Raw genomic sequence first — 23,099 nt, forward strand, 5'->3', positions numbered from 1 at the left:
GAACATATAATATAAATATATATATATCAGAGGGGTCCTTCTTTTTATGTCATTATTCCTAAATATGATTATACTGTTCGATGTACTTTGCCTTGAAGTCCTTATGTTCTTGCGAAAGATTTGTATTATATTGAATAGTCATTAAAAGCAATTTTATTTACTAATATCTATGTTAGACCGATCATAGTTCATACAAAATTATAATAAAATTCCATGTTTAACATGAGACATAGCAAGCCCTTTTACTCAAGGACTGATAGAGTAAAAGTTAAAGTACTACAGTAAACAGCTGACTCAATTATGATTAGAGACATAATTGAGTCAGCTGTTGACTCTAGTACTTGAACTTGAACACATTACCGAATAACACTTTTCCGAATAAATACTATAACACGAATAAAAATATTTTTATGATAATTCTTAATACAGTGTCTCTGTCCTTATTTAAGACTGAAAACTGAAGTCCCATCCAATTCAGTCCCAGTGCGGTCCAGTTTGGTGCAAATAGAAGATAAAATTGATTCCTTGTCACGTCATTCAGGGTTTTTTTTCCTTTCTTTAATAATTTTATTAAATAACAGAATAAATTATATAACGACATCAAAATATTTTCGTATTCCCCGTCCTTTTTCTAAAACTAAGTATATCTAGCTTATTATTAGTCACATCGGATCATATGATAAAGTATTGTATAAGTATGATTGTATAATATAAATGCTTTTGAGACAGTATTGTCCTTGGCCAGTTCCGTCGTGAATTATCGTACGTCGAGTATGGATGTCTCCAAGGAAGATATTCGTCATATTTTGCACTTTTAGTACCAGAGAGGTTAAAACGCGACGAAAGCGACCAAGAAAATTTGCGATGTATACGGGGCCAATACTCTTTTTGGTTTGTGTTGTAAAGCAGTGGTTGGAGTGATTTTTTTTCTCACTCATATCTCTCTATTGAGAACAACTCTGCCGTTTGAAGCTGGCGATCGAAAAGAAGCGCTCAGTATTGGCAAATAGGAGACAACAAGGCAATACCAGTCCGTACACATCTTTGATGACGCGCCATAAACTCCAAGATCTCGGATGGACAGTTCTTATATATCTACCCTACTGCCCAGACCTAGCACCAAGTAACTACCACATGTTTCTCTCCATGGCCGACGCGCTTGGGGATATATATTTGGCCTTAATAGAGGTTTTTTTCTCTTTGCCAATACCTGCGTCTATGATAAGGGTATTATGAAATTGGATTCTTATTATAGAACAAAAAGCTTAAATCAAATTATTGTAACACTTCTTATAAAGTATTTAACCAAAGCGAAAAACACAAAGTTATTTTTCTACAACCTATTATAATATGTTTGTATTATATTGCATTTTAAAGAAAACAAAAGTACTTTTTGCAAGATATGTGGAATGTTCTTAACCTATCCCCAGAATTGACGGTCCTTTAGACAGGTCCCAAGAAAATAATGTAACATAAAAGTATAAGAAAAACTACATCCACTTTACAAACCTAATATTTGAAATCCTGAATGGATTTCAAATTGTGTATATAAAGTTTCTTGAATATTTCAATAATGAAATGAATTATTGTCTATAAAATTCCTGTTTTCAACATTAGAAGCACCTTATTTGTAGATTAGATTGTTAGTTAATTATTCATTTATTACTCCATCATGCAAGACCAGGCAATAAATGAATATATATAATTATACGTAACTACATATCCTTCACATTTCATCCATATCCAACTTTATCTCATGTTACAGGGCAAATTCATTCATATTTTTTGGCCATAATTACAAATATTAATTATCCAATATCAGGAACAGGGAGAGATGATATGAAATCAAAATGAAAAATGTTTTCAGCACTGACAACTAGTGTTGTGTCACTCCTTATATAGGACTTAAAACAGGAGTCCCCTTCAATTCAGTCTCTGTCAGGTCCAACTCAGTCCTGCATATCAGTTCTTATAACTTATAAAGTTTGGTTCTTGATGATTTCACTCAACTATACATTCTTCTTTTTTTAATCGTTTCTAGTACTGACAGTCTTAAGGCCAGGTCCCAAAGAATGATAGGACCGATTCTAAGACTGTACTGGACTAAATAAATAAGGACTGACATAAAAATATTGACAAATATAAAATAAAACTATCCAGTCTAGCATTGTTTCATACCCTATTTATTCGGTCCAGTCTTGGTACCGGTGCCATCAGTCCTTAGAAAGTGTCGTTCCTTAAGACTGTCTGTTCTTGGGACCGGTCCTTAACTTACGGTCCTCGGATTTTTTCCTAAAAATGTCGATGGCTTATTGAGCCAAATAAGATACTAAGAGCATTGCACATATCTTGCAAAAATACTCCTATTTTTATCATAATGCAATATATATATATTATTATAATTTAATGAAATTAAAGAACTGTTACATGACAACTGCACGTCCAAAATAGCTGAAACTTTTGAGAGTAACTCTGAACAGATGTTAGATAGATATGACTAGATTTCATTTACGAGTGCTGCCATCTTCACCTTGAGGTCGGGAACTTTTCAGACCACTCTTGTATTTATATTTTTTTTAAATTAAAATCCATCTGCGGTGTAAGTAATGTAAGATCCTATTTCAAGTTAATATAATATTTTGAACGTATGTTATGTGAATTTGATACATTCCCCAAAAAGTATATGGTCTTTACTTTAATATTCCCTTTGATATACTTAATAATAATTAATTGATTCATAATGATAACTGTTTACTACAACTAAAAAGAAGGCAATCACATATATATTTGAATCAATGTGGACCTTGTTTGTTCGTCTTCTGAAGAAAATACTTACAAGTGTTGTGTTTATACTGATCCGTGACTGTTAAGTGTATTGATAAAAATCATGTGTATAATCGACATGTTTAAAAAAAAAAATAAATAAACAATTTTTGGCAGAGAGGAGCTTAGTTGTCATGACGTTCCTTTACATCAGCAATAGTCAGCTTTGACGAACGAAGAGGGGAGAAGGAAATAAACAATGGCATTGCCAAGAATGAATTCAATGTCGAACCTCAATTCAACTCGGAGTGTAACAAGGGATTTGTGTTATATATCTGCAACAAATCCCCAAGGCTAACTACGTCTTTTATGAGCACACACGAATCTACAATCAGGTTTTGAATATAATTCAATCTAGTTGGAGATGAAGTTCACTACTCAAAAGTTAAATAATAATGACAACAGCTGAGGAAAAGAAAGTTCATTCTTCAGATTACCAATTCACAAAAAAACGGAGAAGCTAAAAAATAAACATGATGTACATCACTGTCTATGATTTTAAGTGGAAGGAACTAATTCGGTGCATTGAAGAAGTTTGGTCTTGATTGGTCCGAAAGAAGAAAATCGATTTGGATGACTCATTTCAAATTTGAACCAAACCAATTATACTGATTATATATCCTCGTGGACGTCATTTAGGCTTCAAAACTTTGAACATTTGTAGAATAAAGTCTTATAAAGTTAAAAGTGTTACATCAATCATATTTGTAAAACTCGTAACATGACATTACGTCAATAGTACGATATTTTTTATTACACAATGTTTTTTCTTGTCAACTGTCAATGTTTTTGCTTCTTTTCCTCTAATATGTTTATTGATCAATGATTTGTTGAATTATAATGAGCTCTTGATAAGCTGTCTAAATTTCTAAATCCTTAGTAGCCCTTCATTCAGACACTCTTCAGGTTTTGAAAGACAAAAATGAAATATTATAATGGAACTGATAGCATATTTAACATTTTTTGAACGTTTATTAACACATAAAATGCATTAGTCTGGGAAATTAATAATGCTAGTAGAAATAGAGTAATTCTATAGTTTGGAAGAATTGACTATCTCTTAAGAGATTTTTGGCCTTTTTTCTCTTTCTTTTCATTGAAAGGTGGATTGATACAATTAAGGTAAAAAAGCGTTACACTAAGTCTTACTACGTAGTATGAACTCTAAAAGATAATTACACATGATTTTGACTTTTATGTTAATTTATAAAAATCGAGAACTTCCTACCATTTTTGATATTATATTAAGGGGGGGGGGGGTTCATTCATAAATATGAGGAAAGTCAATTTTAGCACAACTTTTCGGATTTTTTTTTTTTTTTTTTTTTTTTTTTTTTTTTTTTTAAAGTTGCTTGAAACAATAAAGCTAACAACGTGATAAATCCGGATGAAGGCGAAAATTGGTATACATCTTGAGTAAAAATTGAAATTTTGTATAACTTACAACTTTTTCTATGCAAACTGAGCAAGCTGCAACCAGAAAATGAGATGCATAGTTTTAAATGAACGATTTGCACTGCTTGGGTCGAGGACAATGGAATAATTGAATATTCCATCGATAATCGATGTATTAATGTTTGACTTTTTCAATACTAATTTCTACAAAGTAAGTATAATCTGTCCAATTTATAGTTCAAATCCCTACAGTTACTTATAGTTACATAATAACCATGTAATTTTAATAGATCAAAATGAAATGATAGCTTCAATGTATACCGGGTGGTACATTAAAGTCTGAATATTTTGAATTTTAAACTTAAATAAAATATAATTTAGTAACTAAAAATAGAATTTAAACAAATTAATACTTTAAATAGATATATGTCTCAACTTTTTTTAATCATTAATGTAACCGTCCTTAGCGTCAATGATGGATTCCAGGCGGCGGTGGAAGGCCTGGCTCCCGTTACGGATGTATACTTCTGTCATGGCGTCCCAGTTCTGACTGACAGTGGCTTTGAGGAACTTTTTGTTTGGATGAAGGAAACTGCAGGCCTTCCCTTCGGTATGTACCCAAAAGTTGTTTTAGACAGGATGGCATCAGGTTTTTAGGGCCAAAAGTGTAAAAAAAGAGTTTTAAATAACTCAACAGACTCATTCCAAAGAGTCTTTCAACGTAGGAGATGGGTTTTTTCAATACAGGTGTTAATAGTGGCCTTTTTACCCTCACATGGCTCTTTCCACTCACTTTTTATATAGTTCTCTGGACAGTCTGGTGTTAAACCCTGTGATCTGTTCGGCGGACCCTCGTGAACTTGAGAGGATTCACCTGTGCTGCTTTCTTTAACTTATCCAGATCCAGTTTGGCATTTTTGACAGATTCCTTCTTCCTCTCCACCGTTTTGGACTTGCTGACAGCGTAGACGGTGGTCCTGAAGACACCAACTGCTTGGAGTGTTCGAATGGAAATTCGTTGATCACGTTCAAACACCATTTTCTTGACTAGTGTAGAGAGCTACACTATGCTAGAGAATTGATGTTTGTTTTGTTTTTTAACTAACTGTTTATGCTTTAATATAATCGAAATATGATGTTTTCAGATTTGTATAGGCCCCCCCCAACGTAAGTTCAAAATTAGAAGGATCAACTTTTTAATCAAATAATATATTTCAAGACGAAGGAATAGCAACTTGTACACAACAACTACAACTTATATATAAAGATCCAAAAAACTGATTCACCATTCAAAAACGATTAAATATCTTTCTATGGGGTAAGATCACGTTCTGGACCAAAATATTTGTCCAAATCTTTGTAGAAAAATCCATTATTACTAAACCCCAAAAAGATTCGGTCTGGCCCGAGTCTCAACACTAATATTTACTATACTTACAACATAAAAAAACCAATATTTTGTTGTTTGTAATTAATGCTGAGTCTGTCTCCAAGTCATTTTTTGATTAAAAACTGATTGCAATCCACTTTATTCATACTCCATGACTATTTTTCCACTCATTACATTTGTACATAAATATAGTAAAAGAAACTACCTATGTCCACGAGCTATGTGCCTTAACGGAAGTGAGTTTTCCCTAATGAGATAATGAAAAAATAATTTCATCATTTCAGAAACAGCTTACTCATAGAGTCACAATGGATTGTAATAAGTATTCATATTCACACCAAAGAATCTGTATACAAAGAAGTGTGTGATTCAAGTCAGTGAAACAGAAAAACATATACATTAGGAAATATTTCGAAATCATTGATATAGTAGTTCTCACCAAATCAACTTCCAAATAGTGTGTGTAATTGGTTTTTGCTGATATAACAGACTGGCAGTGATAACAGTTTTTTTTTCTTCTTTAAATGGTTTATTTTATTTAAATGGCCTTGAAATTAAAGGCCATCCTGTAACACGACTACGCTAGATAAATTTTGGACTAAATAGGATATTTCTGTAAGTCAAATTCATCAAATAATAAATTAATATGTAGTTTGAATAAAAGTTGTCACGATACACATATTTTACGAATGGTTTCAATATCAAAAATATCGGTATTTAAATACTTATCTATAGTTGGTTTAATAAAAATTATAAAAAATGACGTTAATTATATAAATATACTTATAGACAGAGAAGTTCTGAGGGAAGGGAGAAGGGTCAAACTTTCCTCAAAACTTTGAATTCGTGTCACTCAGAACAAATTGAATATCAGTCGGAAGTTGGATGTAATGCAAACTATGTATATAAACCACATGACTACCGGAATCGGGGATTGTACACTGGAGCATTTTGATTTTCAACTTATTTCAAATTTTGATTGCGTATAGTGCGGAAAAGTTGTCAAATTGTATCAAAGTTACATTTGCAAAATTGTTTACGAAAAAAAAGGGAAAAAACTTTTTTACTTAATAACTATAGTTACTAAAAATACATTTTTAGTTATTTTTCATAAAATAATTTGATTGACATTATTTTAAACTATAGAAAAAGTGTGGCATAGAAATGAAGTAAGAAGATTGGCTTTTGGCTATGCCCTCCCCCCCACAACAATGACTCGCTTAAAAGCAGACTCTGTCATAACGAAAATGAAAAGTCCTCAGAACGTCTGGCCTCGATGATTTTATAAATAGAGAATTTAAAATATTACGGTCATTTTAAGTTGTATATTTTTAACTATTTTGTTCAAATGGTTTAAGGAGCTGGATTTTATTAATTATATTTACTACTAGTTCTTATAACTCTCATTTATTATTACCGAGTGTATTGAGAGGAAAATAGAGAAATTGGGATGTTATTTTATTACGAACCAGTCATTAGTCATGTTCTACCGTAAATTTCATACAAAAAACATGTCGTTTTATTAAAAGTATATATATATTGTTATAATTGATTATTTAGACAAGTAAATAAATAAAAAGTTACAGAAATAATATAAAATATACCATATTTGGCTCTCTTGCTGAAAAATGTCAAAAAATGAATAAATTAAGTATTTTAATCGAAAAAACAAAAAAAAAACTATAAAAAGTGTTTTAAATGTTTTTGTCTACTAATTGTACTATGGAACAAGAAAAAACTAAGGACAATAGAATGATCCGCGTATAGTGTGCAACTTTTTTTACATCTTCACAAAGGAAGGAAACCTAATTTTCTAATGTTGTTTTTTTTTTGCTCCATCAGGTAGCTTTAGAAAAAACACTTCCCTAAAATTTTTTATAGGTTTGAATAATATCTATGATAATTAATTTATGCAAAATAATGATTAATGCTGTACTGACGAAATGAATAACTTTTGTCTCCTTTCAATCTTTGAACTAGATGTGCTATGAAATTTTACATATGTTATTTTATTACTAAATGACAACTTTTCCGAACTAGTTGTAATTGTAATCTAAAAAATATAGCCATTGTACACCCCTCTTGACAATAAATAATGTTTTAAAAGATAAGAGTTGTTGTCAAAAAAGGAAATGGATGTTCTCAAAATGTAGCAATGTTAACATATAAAAAGTATATTCCACTTTTGAAATGATGACTAGCTGAAGTAAATGTTTGAAAAATAAAAACTTTGTTATTTTATAAAAGAAGAAGATCCCAAAAAAATGTCATAACACAAAAAAAAAAAAAACTTAGGCACGGTCTTGCTTACAGAGGTGACGGCAGGATGATTGGAGGTGATAAACTAGATCAAAAATTGGAAACTATTTTGATGCAAGACCAGGTGCAAGAAGGACTGGAACAAATCCTCAGTGTTACTCTTCGTCTTTTACGCACTAGCAACTGTTTTATACTTATCACGGCAAACGATTATTGGACGGAAAGAAGCAGAGACATCAACAGCTAACAAGAAAATACGGTGATAAAGAGGAAGAAGTACAAAGGTTCCTTAGAACAATTGAAGTACTATTTACATACATACTTTAATATAAGTTGCTGATAAACATCAGACATACATTTTCCCTTTATTTCTGTAATGTATATAAATGTTCTTACATCTTGAGACGCTGTACCCCACATTAGAAGTATTTCCCGTGTCAACTATTAAAGAAGTTTTTACCCAGACTACAACATATCATACATACAGTGTGGGACCTCAATTTAACGACCTACGATTTTTTGAAATGGATTTTCTACGTATTCTAATCATCCGATTTAATAAAAACCAATGCGAAATAAAAGCTAAAACAAAAAAGAAGTATTATTAGTCAATATAACCACCTCTGGCGTCAATAAAGGCATCGGCACAAACTCGGAACCGGGAGTAAGTCTTAATGACAGTATCCAATTATTTTCGCTTGGATTTTCCGTTGCATGGGAATCTGTTGGTGTATTGCTTAACTATACCCTAGACAGAGAAGTCCATGGGGTTGAGGTCTATTGAGCTTGGAGGCCAAACACCAGGTCTAAAAAAATGACAACCAGGTATTTCTTTTCTTTGTAGTGTAGCGTGAACTAGAGTCTTGTTGCCAGAAGAATGGCCTCCCAACTACGACTTCCTCAATCAAGAGATTAAGAAGGTCCAGGTTGAAGAAGTGTGCAATCTCAACAATGCCTTGTCCAGCAAGGACCGCAACCTGGTCCACGAAGGCAGAACAAATACTTGGAAAACCGATACCATTTTTTTCAACTAAAGCCAAACATTTCTGGCTAAGCTTCATAACAACAATCAACGTCTTACTCCTACGTATACACTCAAAGTTCGTTGATAAAAACGGCTGTTCCCTGTATATAGCTAGTATAAATGATGGGTTTTGGATCTTACTTTTAGATCTGGATAGTTTTGGTTCTTTAATAAAAAATGTTGGGGTAGTTCAGATAATTTTTCCCCTCTCGATACTAGAACCGTGAAAAATAATATTTTTAATATTATTATGGGTCCTATTCTTAAAGCCCCTTTTCAAATTAACTCTTGTCAAGGATCAACAAATTGATTAAAACTAAACTTAAGTAGTTATCTTTTATAACTCAGACTGGATAAGGGTTTTTTTAAAATATCATTTTCGGGTCTAGATTAGACACGGCCGATATCAAAATATTTTTTGATCCGATATTTTACAAATGATTAGATGAACCCGTAACCCGGAAATAATTGGTTTTGTTTTGTTACAATTGGTTGGTTAATACTTTACTTGATCGATGAGGCTGACTCGAAAGAGGTTAATTTATTTGAATTTAATCCTATTTGAGTTATGAAGTACGGATCAATCTTGATACAGTTTTGTTTCTTAATCCAGTTCGTACCATATTTTGGGTCCATTATCTGGATCTAAATATATCGGGTATTTCGGATCAAAATCACGGTTTTGGTCTTTGCATGGTTATTCTATTACATATAGAACCAAACTCGGGTTTTTTGGTCATTTTATGTTTATTCTATTATATATAAAACTGAAAACAAGTTTTCAGTTATATTATAAACCCGAGATCCATCACTAGCCAGTACTAATCCAATGGTAAATACAGACCAATTATTTTCCGATGCTACATAATATATTATTAAAATATCGTACCGATAGAGCCAATTCACTCCATTAAATCAAAAGACTCTCTTAAACAAAGATCTAATAAATTATTTACACACATCATCCGATTCTTTATCCCTGCCAAAAATATATACTTGTATGTCTGATGCTATAAGTCTCCTCAAAAATTGGCATTAAATACTTCTGATGCAATGAAATTACTTCATGGTAGATGAGATGCTTGGTTGAAAGGGTAGTAGGACCTTTTAATAATTATTATTTTTATTAATTTATACATGGCTAGCATCCACGAAACCTTTCCATGACATTACATCATGATAATTTTTATTTATTTATGGTTGCATACAAAGGTTACAGTTAGTTTTCTCTATTACATAAATAATTAGTAATTAAAGCAAAACATAGACAAAAATGTATTTAGAAACACAGTTAATAAAATGTACATACTGTCACTTGTACGGATATTACAATATTATATATGTGATTTTGTCACTGCTAACTCTTGTAAATATATGTATGTACCCTCTATATAATTTAACGATTTTTTTTTGAAAAAATATTTTTACGAAAAAAATTTCAAAAATCCATAGCTACGCATAAAAAAGTTATTTTTTTTGGAAAAAAAGTTTAAAAATTTATAGCTACGCACAAAAAATTAAATTTGCTGGAAAAAAATTTGAAAAATTAAATTTTATAGAATTTTTTTTTTTAAATCCATAGCAATATATCAAAAATTAAATTTTTACGAAACAAAATTCATAATTTAAATTTGAAAAGGGAAATTTTTTGAAAAAAAATTTGAAAAGGTTATAGTTATCCACCAAAAATTAATTTTTTTGTAAATTTTTTTTTAATATTATACTTTTCGAGCTATAAATTTCAAAAAATTCATAGCTTTCCACCAAAAAATAATTTTTTTGGATAAAAACTTAAATATTAAATTTTTAGAAAATTTTATTTTGATTGTTAAATTTTGACTCTGTTGCATAATTTGCCCGATTGGCAAAAAAAAATTCAAGTCAAAAGCAATAAAATCCTTTAAAAAATTGGGGGCGGGCTACAGCCCCTCCACCCCCTGTGGATGCCCCTGATATTTCCATGGTATAACATATGTGGCTCGTAAAGCAAATTAGAAGGATTATTCTCAAAATGGAGTGCGGACTACATTTGCATTATTAACAAATAATTATTATTAACCTTTTGGTTTAATTGAAAAAGTTGTCAAAAGTTAATTTTCAAAAAAATTGTAGAATGAAGAATTGATATATATGTATATTATTTGAAAGAGGCCATATCGGAGCCAATTTATGTCTCTTACATCAAATAAAGGTAACATACCATAGCTTGATTTCGAGGGTATCTTATCTTATCCCACAAATTTGAATAATAAGCATATAATGAACTCAAATACGTTTTTGTAATATTGGCTGTGTATATACACATATAAAGTAAAAACAAAACATTTGATTTTTTTTTCATTTTCTTAATTGTGTTTCAAGATTCTTATAATGTTGACACACATATGTCTCACTTTTGTCTGACATATCAACCATTATAATTTATGGCATTTCAATCAATATGAACCTTCCTACTTTAGAAAATTCATGTGCATTTAAGTGACACATTATTGTACTATCATTATATAATCACCTCATCCATCAACATCACTCAAATCATTAATCCTTTAACATAATTATCTTTTTATAACTATCTAATCAGGTTTTTATGTTTTCGTATTTCAAAATATATGTGACATGAAATTGAGAAAATCTTCTATTAATTAGATTCTCGTGCCTTCTTGAATTCTTACATTAAAAAAAATAGGAGGTTTTAGAAGAAGAGGGGAAATATTTTGAAATAAGTATATTTTAAGGTTAAATTTTGATTCTTATATCTTTGATATCTTAAAATTTGATAAATAATCTTTCTTTATTTTTGAATTGACTTTTATTTTATATAATATATTGAGGAAAAAATCATTATATATTTTCCTTTATTTCAATGCTTTATTAGAAGTATAAAAATCATCTGATTTAAGCCAAACTTGTCTTATTCTGTTTGATAACGTGTTGCCAACGAAAATCCAACTTTATAGTGCCCTTTTCTTAGAAGCCCTTGTCTTTATCGGGAAAAAACTCAGACACCAATTTTTACAGCCCTTTATTGATGCCAAATTTGTATACCCAAGTGTATTGGCCCTGGATAAGAGCAGGTGGTTGTCACTTAGTGTCAGGGCCGGACTGTAGGGTAAATGCACAATAACTTCCCACCTGAGCTTCCGGATATTCTGGAGCTTCATCAAAGATGTGGGTGTCCTAGTGTTATCTTGATGAATCACGATTCCTCTCTTTACTCGCCTATAATGGATGTTTCTTTTCGATAATCAGCTTCAAACGGTAAAGTTACTCCACAGTAAAGGGCAAAATTCAACGTTTGGGGATAGGAGCAGCTCATAGTACATTATTCCCTGTCAATCCCACAAAACACACAGCAACACCTTCCTAGCAGTCAATACTGGCTTGGCCACGGTCTAAGCCACTTTGTTGGCTCTAGACCACAATCTCTATCGCTTGATATTGACGTAAGTGATCCATTTTTCATCGCCACTAACAATCCGTTTTAGAAATTAAAAATTTTTCCCTTTTAGATTTTAAAAATGTAAAATATGGAGAACTTCTTCTTTTGAGACCTCTATAATTGACGCAATATAATTTACAACTGAACCAGACATGCGTAAAACTATCCTATAAACATTTGTAGTATACAATTCACACCTTTACAACAACATATCGTATTATCTGATGTTGCCTTTTCTTAAACAAGATATATATTTAGTTTTAAAAAAAGGGTCTTAACAAGAAATACAAAAGTACTTTTTTCCAACTTAATATATATTTTTTAATGTGTCTTTAATTGGTCAGATGAAGTTGCACTGATTAAATACATATATGTAAGCTTTATAGTATTAAAATTACTCAATCTGACATAGAAATTGTCTTTCAAGTCCATATTCCTTCTTTAGGAGCTTCCGTGATTCGAAAATTATTTTAAGAGTATAATATTTTCTCACAAGTGTTTTGTCAGTGAGCTATGTCGCTCTATATTTTTTATTGCAGAAAATTAATATAGTACCTACATTAAATTAGGAATATCGGCTGTCCTCCTTTGCAGGACTAGTTTCTCTTTTTAAATCCTGAAAATCTAATTAACCTTCCAAAAAAAATCATCATTTCATGAATTTATATAAAATAAAGTTCCCCGGACCTCTGAATAGGATTTAAAGTCTAAACTTTTAACAGTCAATGGACCTTGAGTTCTTAAGACCATCTTACTCAAGTTCAAACCTTTGACAGATCTTAGCAAAGTAAAATTTTAATTTTTTATCCTTCTACCCACTTACATATAGTAAAACCGAATGTCTTCATTAGAGAACGGCAAATATTCTTCCTATTCGGATGACTCTCATTTTTAACAAAAAATTTAAATACAAATAGCACTTTGCTGATAAGATAAATAATTCATTCTTACCGATGTTTCACTGTATATCATATTTGGATCATCAAAATTGACCAATAAAATCAAAAATCCTTGAAAATTTGTTTTTAAAAAGAATTTCCTCCTTTAATGAATCACGATATACTCAAAAAAAATTCAATTAATCGATACAAAAGTCAAGGCTTCTCAATATACGACTTCATGTTATTATGTCTGCATATATTTCAATCCTATGAGGATGGTATTTCTTAGATGGAATATAATTTGTCCTGCCGTAATACAACAACAAATATAGAAAATTAAAGATCATATAGTAATTAATTATTTTGGCCCAGGAATGTCGTAATAGTAAAGGAGATAGAAATTGAATTTATACTTGGTTGATTTTAACTATAAAGTTCATTTTATATAATATGATATTTATAAAGCAAAATTTGTCTGTATGCTTGTATATTTGTTTGTCGGATAAGGACTCTTTTTTTTTAAGAAGGACCTCATTAAAAATAGAAAAAAAGAAAAAAAATTGAGTGAGACGTTAGATGAGGTTTATGAACGAACGTGTGGTGCTCAAGCATAGTTAGTCAGCGCTCAAGAACTTAAGGTAATCCCTGGCACTAATTTGGTCGTTTAAAGAAGTTCAGTTTGGTCTGGTCTGAAAGAAAAATTTATTCAAAATTTTTTTGTTCTGGATTGGTCGTATAAAAAATCAGTCTCATATAAAATTTGGTCTAGAAGAATAATATAAATAAACTGTTAATGACGTCATTTGTGTTTCAAAATGGTGAACATTGGCACAATTACTTCATATATATTGAAATGTGTTCCATAATTTATATTTGTACAACCATCAATCGGGGATTGGGTGAAAATCGTTTCATAGATTGAAACTGGGAAAAAGTAGGTCTAAATATTGACTTTGTCAAAATTGATTAGCGATTTAATTTCTGTTTATGGTCTGATTGCAGTTCTGGACCGAAATTTTCTTCCAAATCGCTCTAATGAAAATCCCTCAAGACCGAAACGGGTGGGGGGTCCTGTTTTGGACCGAGTCTCATTACTAGTAGCTACGTGTTTTATATTGATCAATATGTTAAGTATATGGCATTGATCAATGAAGTATTTAATTCACAAGCGTGGAAACAGAAAAGTATCATGTTCGTGATCCGCGCAGGAACTACAAGAGTCTGGAGGTGATCAGTACAATTTTATATTGATCCATAATCACCTCCAGACTCTTTCAGACTTATCCCTTTCCACAATTGTCTAATAAATACTTCATGGATTAATGCCATTTTTAACTAATGTCAAAGATTTATGTCTAGCCGCCAAAAAAGCAAACAACGTCCTTCCTGCGCATGCGCTCAAAGTTTGTTATTAAGCAAGCCTGTAATTTTAATTTATATTTTATCTACTCATAATTGTAGTACTCAAGTCTGGTTTTGGACACGGACTTGCCTTGGTTTGGATAAGTTGGATTCGTTTACAGCTCTCATGTTATCACAACATATGTATGATAAATTATTATATGATATACAAGGAAATTTATATCTAAAATATAACAATTGCCCTGAGCATAATTAAATACATTATTGAAAAGCTTCAATCTTTAGAGATTCAATATCAGCATTTTGCTATGGCTATAATTTAATGTTTTTGTAAATTATTCCAATCTAATTGCACTTCCTTGAAGACTTGTCGTCATTTTCAGCTCAAAAATTCCAAACATTTAAATATAATAATCCCATTGAATCATTATCATTAATGGCATGCAATATTTATACACCAATCATATATTTACTTAGTTATAATATTTCCCCATATTTAAAATATTAAACCGATAGTGCCTTGTAGTGAAAAAAAAAGGAAAAACATTATACTGTAAATAAAATCTCTATACTATATTTTCTTACAAATATGTCACAAAAAAACAAAGAAATCTAATGACAAGACATTTTGATCTAATCTGGGTGTGACATAATATATATATTATGTAAAATGTCGAGATTTTATTCAAAAAGATTCAGGAAGGAAATCGTTAGTTGAACATTAATTGAACTGGCATAATTACATAAAAAGTACAACGACGTCATTAACTTAATTATAGCACGCAACCTTTCCTCCAAAAGTTAAGGTAAAAAAGGCGCGAAATCATTTGGTTGTAGTATTGTGTCGGTCCTTATTTAGGACTATAGACTGCAGCTCCGTCCAGTTCAATCCTGCTTATCATTCCTAAAACTTATAAAGTCCTTGATGACGTCAAGTAACTCTAACACTGACAATCTGAAGGAAGGGTAACCAAGGAGTAATAACACTGGTCCTAAAACTGGACTCGACCGAATAAATAAGGACTAGCACAACAATAGTTGGCAGATGTTAGGAAATTCTTCCCAACTAATAAATTATCATACAATTAACGGTAGTTCCACTTTATTAGGCGTCAAAGAACGGACAAACTTCGTTTTAATAATATACATAGAAGGTAGGTTCTCTCCTCAAGAATTAAAGAATGATAATAACACCATGGTAATTTATTTTTAATATGGCGTGATGAGCCAATACTTTAGTCTCTAGACTAAAGTACTACTAAACACACGTTAGTTTTCATTCATTTTTAAATACTATTATTTACAACTCTATACTCCCTTTTTTATCGATTGTATGTGTATTTATTAGGTCAAGTATCGAAACTTTAAAATGACATGACATTTTGTATACAAACATACAAGAATACATTCCGTCAGCCAGACAGACAAACCTTCCTTTATCAATATATATAACTTTTGTGAATTGTTCCCAGCTTAACAAGAACTAATTAAAATCCCAAACAATCAACGTTCAGAACACTGATTAGAAGAAGAGAAGGAGAAAAATCGACAACAGAAAACGAAATATATAGTACATTTTTATGTTAGTCAGTTAGTACCCTACAATTTTAAGAACTTTGTATTCTTATTATATGTAAGATTAGAGCTTCTCTCTGACGTCAATAAAATCATGTTTAATCGTGCATCCTAAAGTATGTCAGTAAATAGGTACACATGTTTTAATATGTTATATATGGAATTCCAGGATACATATGCTACGGATCAGAGCCAACAAGTATCTAGGATTTCGAAATAGGTGAGGTCCTTCATGTATTCATGCTTATTAGTCTGTGAAGTTGATCTACTTATGTCAATGTGAATCATAAATAACGAAGCACGTGATATCCAGACCTTGCTTAGCTCATACTTGGTCACATCCCTTTTCAGAGCGGGGGAATTGTATTCACGACTCAGACTTAAGTATAATTAAACTGCAGGTTCATACTCAACGTTAAATACTCACGACTCAAGTTGGACACTAGACTTGATTCGGACTCGTAAATGTATAATATGTATCTTTACTTTTTGTCTTTAAGTGTGAAATATTACATTAACTGGGCATGAGTAATGGGTGGTGCGACAGGATGTAGATTGATGTTTAAAAATGGCACATTGTCAGAAGAATTTTGACAGGCCCCTTTATGTGAGAAACTTACGTGCATATTATTTTTTTATTAAATAATATTATCATTCAGGGAGTAATATTATTTTCCACACTCTTTGTCGTTTTGTTTACAGACAAATGCCCCCCCATTGAACGTCATAGAAGTGTCGTTTTCACAAATAAATTTCGAGACAAACTAATATTTTTCATACTTAAACTCTACTCTATCCTTTGTTGGGTATACGATGGAATCTCTAAGCCCTCTAAATCCATTCCCAATAACAGACACATTGCTATAAATTTACATAGTATTAGTTATTTGAAATTAATTTATCATTCGACTTTTTAAGTGCCTAAAAATGAATATCTCCAAATTTTTAAATCCAGGCCATGATTTAATTAAGTCATAATTGTAACATTTGAATAATTTTTTTCAGATAAAATAACAAAATCTTTGGATGCCGTCAAGAATCATCTTCAGGACTACCTCATTAAATATTCCCTAGTCAAAGCTCACATGGATATACTATTCCTACAATGTATAAAAGGAAAATAAACGTTTGATCACCATGAATCAATCTTTGCAACGTTTTCTTAATGGAAAAACAAATTGTTATACACTAAGTTATTAGGAACAAACTCATTGAACAAAATCTACTGATGAGTAAATAAGTTGGAAGATGATCTTTAACGTGAAATCACTTAGAAAACTGTAAAGCTGTATAGCTGTAAAACTATGACTTTTTTATTAAAATGGGATTTGCTCACTCACTTTTTTTTAGATTAGAACTATAAAAATACACTTACTCTGAGGTATTGTTCACCAAAGATTTGTATCATTCAAAGTTATAAATATTGATACAAATATAAGATTATAACAGACTCTGTTAACAAATAAATATATTTTAATTATAAATATGTAGTCTTCTTATAAAACTAACCTAAAATGATTTTTATCTAAATTGTGTCCAAAAAACATTAATATTATTTAACGAATTATCCTTAAATTCTTTCAACAAATTATTTCAATTGATTCTTTATAATCCACGCAGGTTACCCTTAAAGTAGAAAACATCAATGCCACAATGAAAGAATTAAAAATTCACTGAACGTATTTTAAGAACTATATTGGGGCCAAATTAAGCCTAATAAATCAAATGAAGATCAATTGATCAGGCTAAAGGGTGAATTTTACGTGGTTAGAATATTAAAGGGGCTCCCGCAGGATTAAATTTTGAGGGGGCTTGAGTTATTAAGTTTTTGCGAAAAACAATTTAAAATCCACAGCTATTCACTAAAAAATTTAATTTTTAGGGAAAAAATTTAAAAATCCAAAACTATTTATAAAAAATTAATTTTTGTGGAAATCAATTTTAAAAATTCACAGCTGTTCACAAAAAATTTCTAACATTAAATTTTTTGAATGAAATGTCAAAAATTCAAAGCTATCCTCTCAAAATTTATGATATTAAATTTTTTTTTTTTAAATTTTAAAAATTAAACTTTCTGTTTAGAGAATTTGAGGAAATCTGATTTTATCACTTGGCATAATTGATTAAAATAAGAGTAAAAAATGTTTCATCAATATGTTTGTGTCATTCCATTCTTAGGAATAAAGACTTAAGTCATTTCCAGTTTACTCTCAGTCCGGTCCAGTTTAGTCCTCCATAGCAGCCCTAAAAACTTGTAGAGTTCCTTCCTTGCTGATATAACTCAACTTTATTTACTCTTTTTTTTAATAAGTTCTAGTACTGACAGTCTGAAGGAATGAGGGTCTTAAGGTCCTAAAATTGACTGGAGTAGACCGAATAAATTTGGAATGAAACAACGTATAAGTTTGGAAGCCTTTCTTATTAGAAAAGTGTGCTTTACATTATAGATTTTTTCCCCTTTTATCACTTAAAACCTCATTCGATGTTTTGTGGACGAAGATTCAGTCTTTTTCAAGAGAGATCGCTTAAATATTTTACTATCCTTAAACCATGAAAATGTCATAATAGCAAAATTGTATACTAGTTTAATAAAAAATAAACTGTTATGTGCGAATTCTAAATTCGATTCTCGAATGTATTTTTGTATTAGGTTGGTACACATGATCACAACGTATGCTGATAATATCAAACATTTTGCATTGACAGTTTGTTTGTTTAAAAGGTAAACATTTGTGGGTGTTCTCCAATTTTTCTACTAATGAAATAAATGGTGGCAAAAATTAATCTAGGGGAATATACTTAAAATATTATGAAAAATTATTTATTCTTTTAAATTTTTGTTATTTTTGACAAAATGCTAAATTTTGAATAATAAACCATCTTTCGAAAGTTTCAGAATTGACTTTTTCTTTCCATTTTTTAGTAGAAAATTACAGGGACGCCAAAAGACGTCTTACTTTTTTTTTTGTAGGTTTTAAAATTAATAACAATGCAAACGTTCTGGAAAAGTGTATCAACATAATAAAACAACGAATTTGAGAAACGAATTCAAGATAATGTTTCTTTTTGATCATATGAAGTACAATAACTATTTATGAAAATTGATAACTTTTGTTCAAGATTGTTTTTATGTTAACTCCCCAATTATTGTTTCAAATAAGGGTTTCTATTTATCCAGTATAGCAAAAAGATAAAGTTCATAAGTTAATTACAAATAAGAGACCTTTTAAATATACTTTTTTTATTATGGATTTCAAATCGCTTTTTATAAATACCTACTACATATGTGCCCCTTGGTTGAATGATTACAGTATGTGGTATTTAATGTTTAGGGCATTTAATGTGTTTATGACATCTCTGAGTAGAGGTCACAGATAGTTTTGCCAAGGGCGTACGCAGAAGTCTATTTGGTTGAGGGGAAAAATATCTAAAAATTAAAAGTTTTTGATACAAACTTAAGAAATTAAATTTTTTGGAAAAAAAATTTAATAATCCACAGCTGCTCACAAAAATTAAATTTTTCGGTAAAAAATTTCAAAATCCACAGTTCTTCACAAAAAAAAAATATTTTTTTTGGAAAAAAAATTGCTAATATTAAATTATTTGTAAAAAGATTTCAAAAATCTACAGCAGTTCAAAAAAAATAATTTTTTTGGTATTTTTTTTTTCAAAAATCCGTAGTTATTCCAAGAAAATTAAATTTTGGGAATTTTTTTTTTGAAAAATTATACTAAATTTTCTAGTAAAAAGCAAAGATTCCTTAATTTGAGGGAGTGACTATACCCCTGTTTGCGCATACTATTAAATAATAATGTTAATTAATGTTTAAATCAAAGAGTCTTACTTTTTACTACGTGAAGTTGTTGATTCGTACGCACTCATCTTTCGAAGCTGTCAATCATTAAACTAATCCTTAGATTTAATTTTATTATTATCATCTTTTTTTTTTTTTTTTTTTTTTTTTTTTTTTTTGTACCATTTTGATTCCTTGGATTGAGAAGGGAAAAAACACGGTAAAATAAGTACGCATAAAGTGTAAATGCGTAAGGTACGTTTCTCATGCTACTCTACAACCATCAGCGTACGCGAATTCATATGTATTTTTCTCTATATACAAATATACCATAGATATGTTTTTTTCCTATCAAATCTGTTAAATTTGTGTGTAATGTTTCTACAAAAATATATTTTGTATCCATATATATATTATTCATATTCCTGTGGCATACATAAAGTAAAGGTCAAGATGATTTGAGACATTCTCGTCTCCTAAGGTGAAGGAGTTGTGACTTTTTCTAAAAGTTCAATGTAGTTTTGTTAATAATAATCATTAATGAGCTCCACGTTTAATTCAGAATTATCTATATGATATCCTACATATATGACAATGATATCCCAAAAATAAAAACGACTACGTATTTTCTTGTCAGCTGTTGATATCTCTATTATCCACAGTTTGTATTTGAAAAAAATAAATCAAGATACCAGAGGGTATCTACTTATTGCAATTTTTGGGAATGAGAAAAATCCACGTTATATGTACAGGCCCCTCTATCTAAAACGTAACACTTTCTTAAATTCCACGTCTTTGTCCTATTTGTTATATTTCGAGGTTTACCCCCTATCACTTATTCTAAACAGTTGTCTAAAGAAACTATAAACGAAAAATTAAAAAAATCAATCGAGAAAATAGAGCGTCACAACCAATAAAGTTGAGCAACGCAGAGCTGCAATTCTGGAGCTACCCGCTCGTGGAAAATCACCTTAAGAGATCTATAAAGTGATGTGCCCGCTTAATATGTGCCAGGTGACCATGAGAGGCACACCAAAAGCTTCGACAAGGTCCAAATTAAGGCTAAAAGCATTGGTTGAGGTAGTTAAACGAAGAAGAGGCACCCGTTAATGCCCTTGCTCGTGAATTTGACAAAAGTTAGACCACCATGCCCAGCTCGTTAAAGCAAGACTTAAGCCTTAATGCCTAAAAAGAGAACTCTTCGACAGGATTTGAAGCCTTTGGATCGAGTAAAGCGTGTAACTCGCTGCAAACTTCTACTCAACAAGATTAAGAAGAAGACTCTTGGCCTCCCCACAGCCCCAACTTTTCCCCCTCAGTTTTGGTATTTTTGTGCAACTCAAAAGGGAAGCTCTTGGGAATCAAGAAAACTCCATGTTATATGAAATCCGTTCATTGTTTTTGTATGTTTTTTGTTTGTATTTTGTTTTTTGGTATGGTTAGGACGATAAAAACATTTTATTCATCATAAATTATTCAAAATAAGCTATGCCAGACAAGGTACTTGTTAAATAAATGTAAAATTTAATCTTAATCGGGTATTTACTTGATTTTTAATTCTAATCATTTTAATTCTATAAAGTTTAAATTAACAGAACTAAATCAATATTTATTCAACAACCTTTTGTATAATAGTAACCAAAAGTTTTAAGTCTAGGTATGAAATAGTATGAATAAACTTATCAGCAACTACAAAAATTAATGATTCCTCAATATATGTTTCTTATAATTTATTACCATAGTATAAAAAAAACACCATATGAGATTAATATACCGGGAGTCCGAATAATTCCAAGCACCGCATTATGCAAAATCTTTGTTGTTTGAAATCGCGTTATGATTATCGCTCGTGTACGATCTATTCTCCTATGGCTTACCTTACTAACAAAAAAATATACAATGAAGTTTGTTGTCAGCTGTTGATTTTTCTGTTTTTGTTTTTTTCCCTTCAACACAATTTTGTTGTCTATTAGTATTAGTCTTTGGCACTGGTACATCAATGCACGTCAGTACTTGAACTTATCAAAAAAAAAAGTGTAAGTCCTTTTTTGTTCGATCCAGTCCAGTCCTGTTTTTAGAGCCTGTCCAATCAGTCCTTGAGACCTCTCCTTAAGACTGTCAGTACTAGAACTGATTATAAAAAAAAAAAAAATGATCAGTGACAGCATCAAAGACCGAACTTTGTAGTATTAGAACTGATGTACAGGAAATAACTGGACCGGATTTAACTGGATGGAACTGCAGTCTTCTGTCCTAATCCGAACTAATACATCACTATTGTCATCACAGCTATAATTAAATAAATAAAATATATATATTTTACCAAATGAGTGTTCTGAACGTTGATTGGTTGAATTATCTCGATTAAAGGGTCAGGACTCAAAAATTAGAATCCTCTTCGACGCCGTCTAGCCTAAGTTCTAAAAGAGTGACAGTTTTGTACTTGTCTCTATTCGAAAGAAGTGACAAAAAAGCTTCAGTTTGAATGTCCGACTAACAAGGAGGATGTGCGATCTCCTCCGCGTACATGTCGATCTCCGAAAAGAAGATCTTCACAGTGAACGCTGTTCTGAACAGGAGAAATCGTCGTCTCTTGGCTGAAGCAAGAGCTCACGTCGAGGGAGTCTTTAAGACCAAACATCTAGTTCAGGTCATGGTCCTCTCTGCCATGGCGTCTGACGATAGCAAGAAGCTTCCCCACTTCTTCAAGGCCAACGAGAAAGTGAACACGGACATCTACTACAAGGTCTTCAAGTACCATGGCTTGCCATGGTTAAAGAGCACGTTCCCTGGGGACAACTATTAGTTTACTCAAGACGGCGCCCAGCACACATGTCCAAGAAGGTGCAGTATTTCCTGCCTTTTGGCCAGCAAACTTATGTATTTCGTTCTAATTTGATGTGAATCCTCTGGACTTCGCTATTTGGTGCATCTTGGAGGTCAAGACGAAAGACTTCTAACATGAATGGCAATACCCTAAAGGCCTTGATCACAGAGGAGTGGAACAACTTGTCCTTGGACTTCATCAAGGCCAGTTGTGCTTCTGGGCATCCCGGTATAAAAGCCATCACTCAGAATGGAGGGTGGCATATTGAATAAAAAGTGTAGAAAATTGTTGAATCACCCATTTTGCTTCAAAAATTTGTCATAAACAAAAA

General features: G+C 31.2%; 1 protein-coding gene across 1 annotated transcript in view; it reads right to left on the reverse strand.

Moving 5' to 3' along the window:
• LOC121128585 (uncharacterized) overlaps window positions 1-20,055 on the reverse strand; it is a 44,087-nt gene extending 24,032 nt beyond the window's left edge. The window contains exon 1 of the mRNA XM_040724174.2: window positions 19,993-20,055. Coding sequence (XP_040580108.1) covers window positions 19,993-20,030 — 38 coding nt within the window. The 5' untranslated portion in view covers window positions 20,031-20,055. The remainder of the gene's footprint in view (window positions 1-19,992) is intronic.
• Between the last annotated feature and the right edge of the window lie 3,044 nt (window positions 20,056-23,099).

Source organism: Lepeophtheirus salmonis, chromosome 13 (assembly GCF_016086655.4).
Source record: "Lepeophtheirus salmonis chromosome 13, UVic_Lsal_1.4, whole genome shotgun sequence".
Taxonomy (NCBI): Eukaryota; Metazoa; Arthropoda; class Copepoda; order Siphonostomatoida; family Caligidae; genus Lepeophtheirus; species Lepeophtheirus salmonis.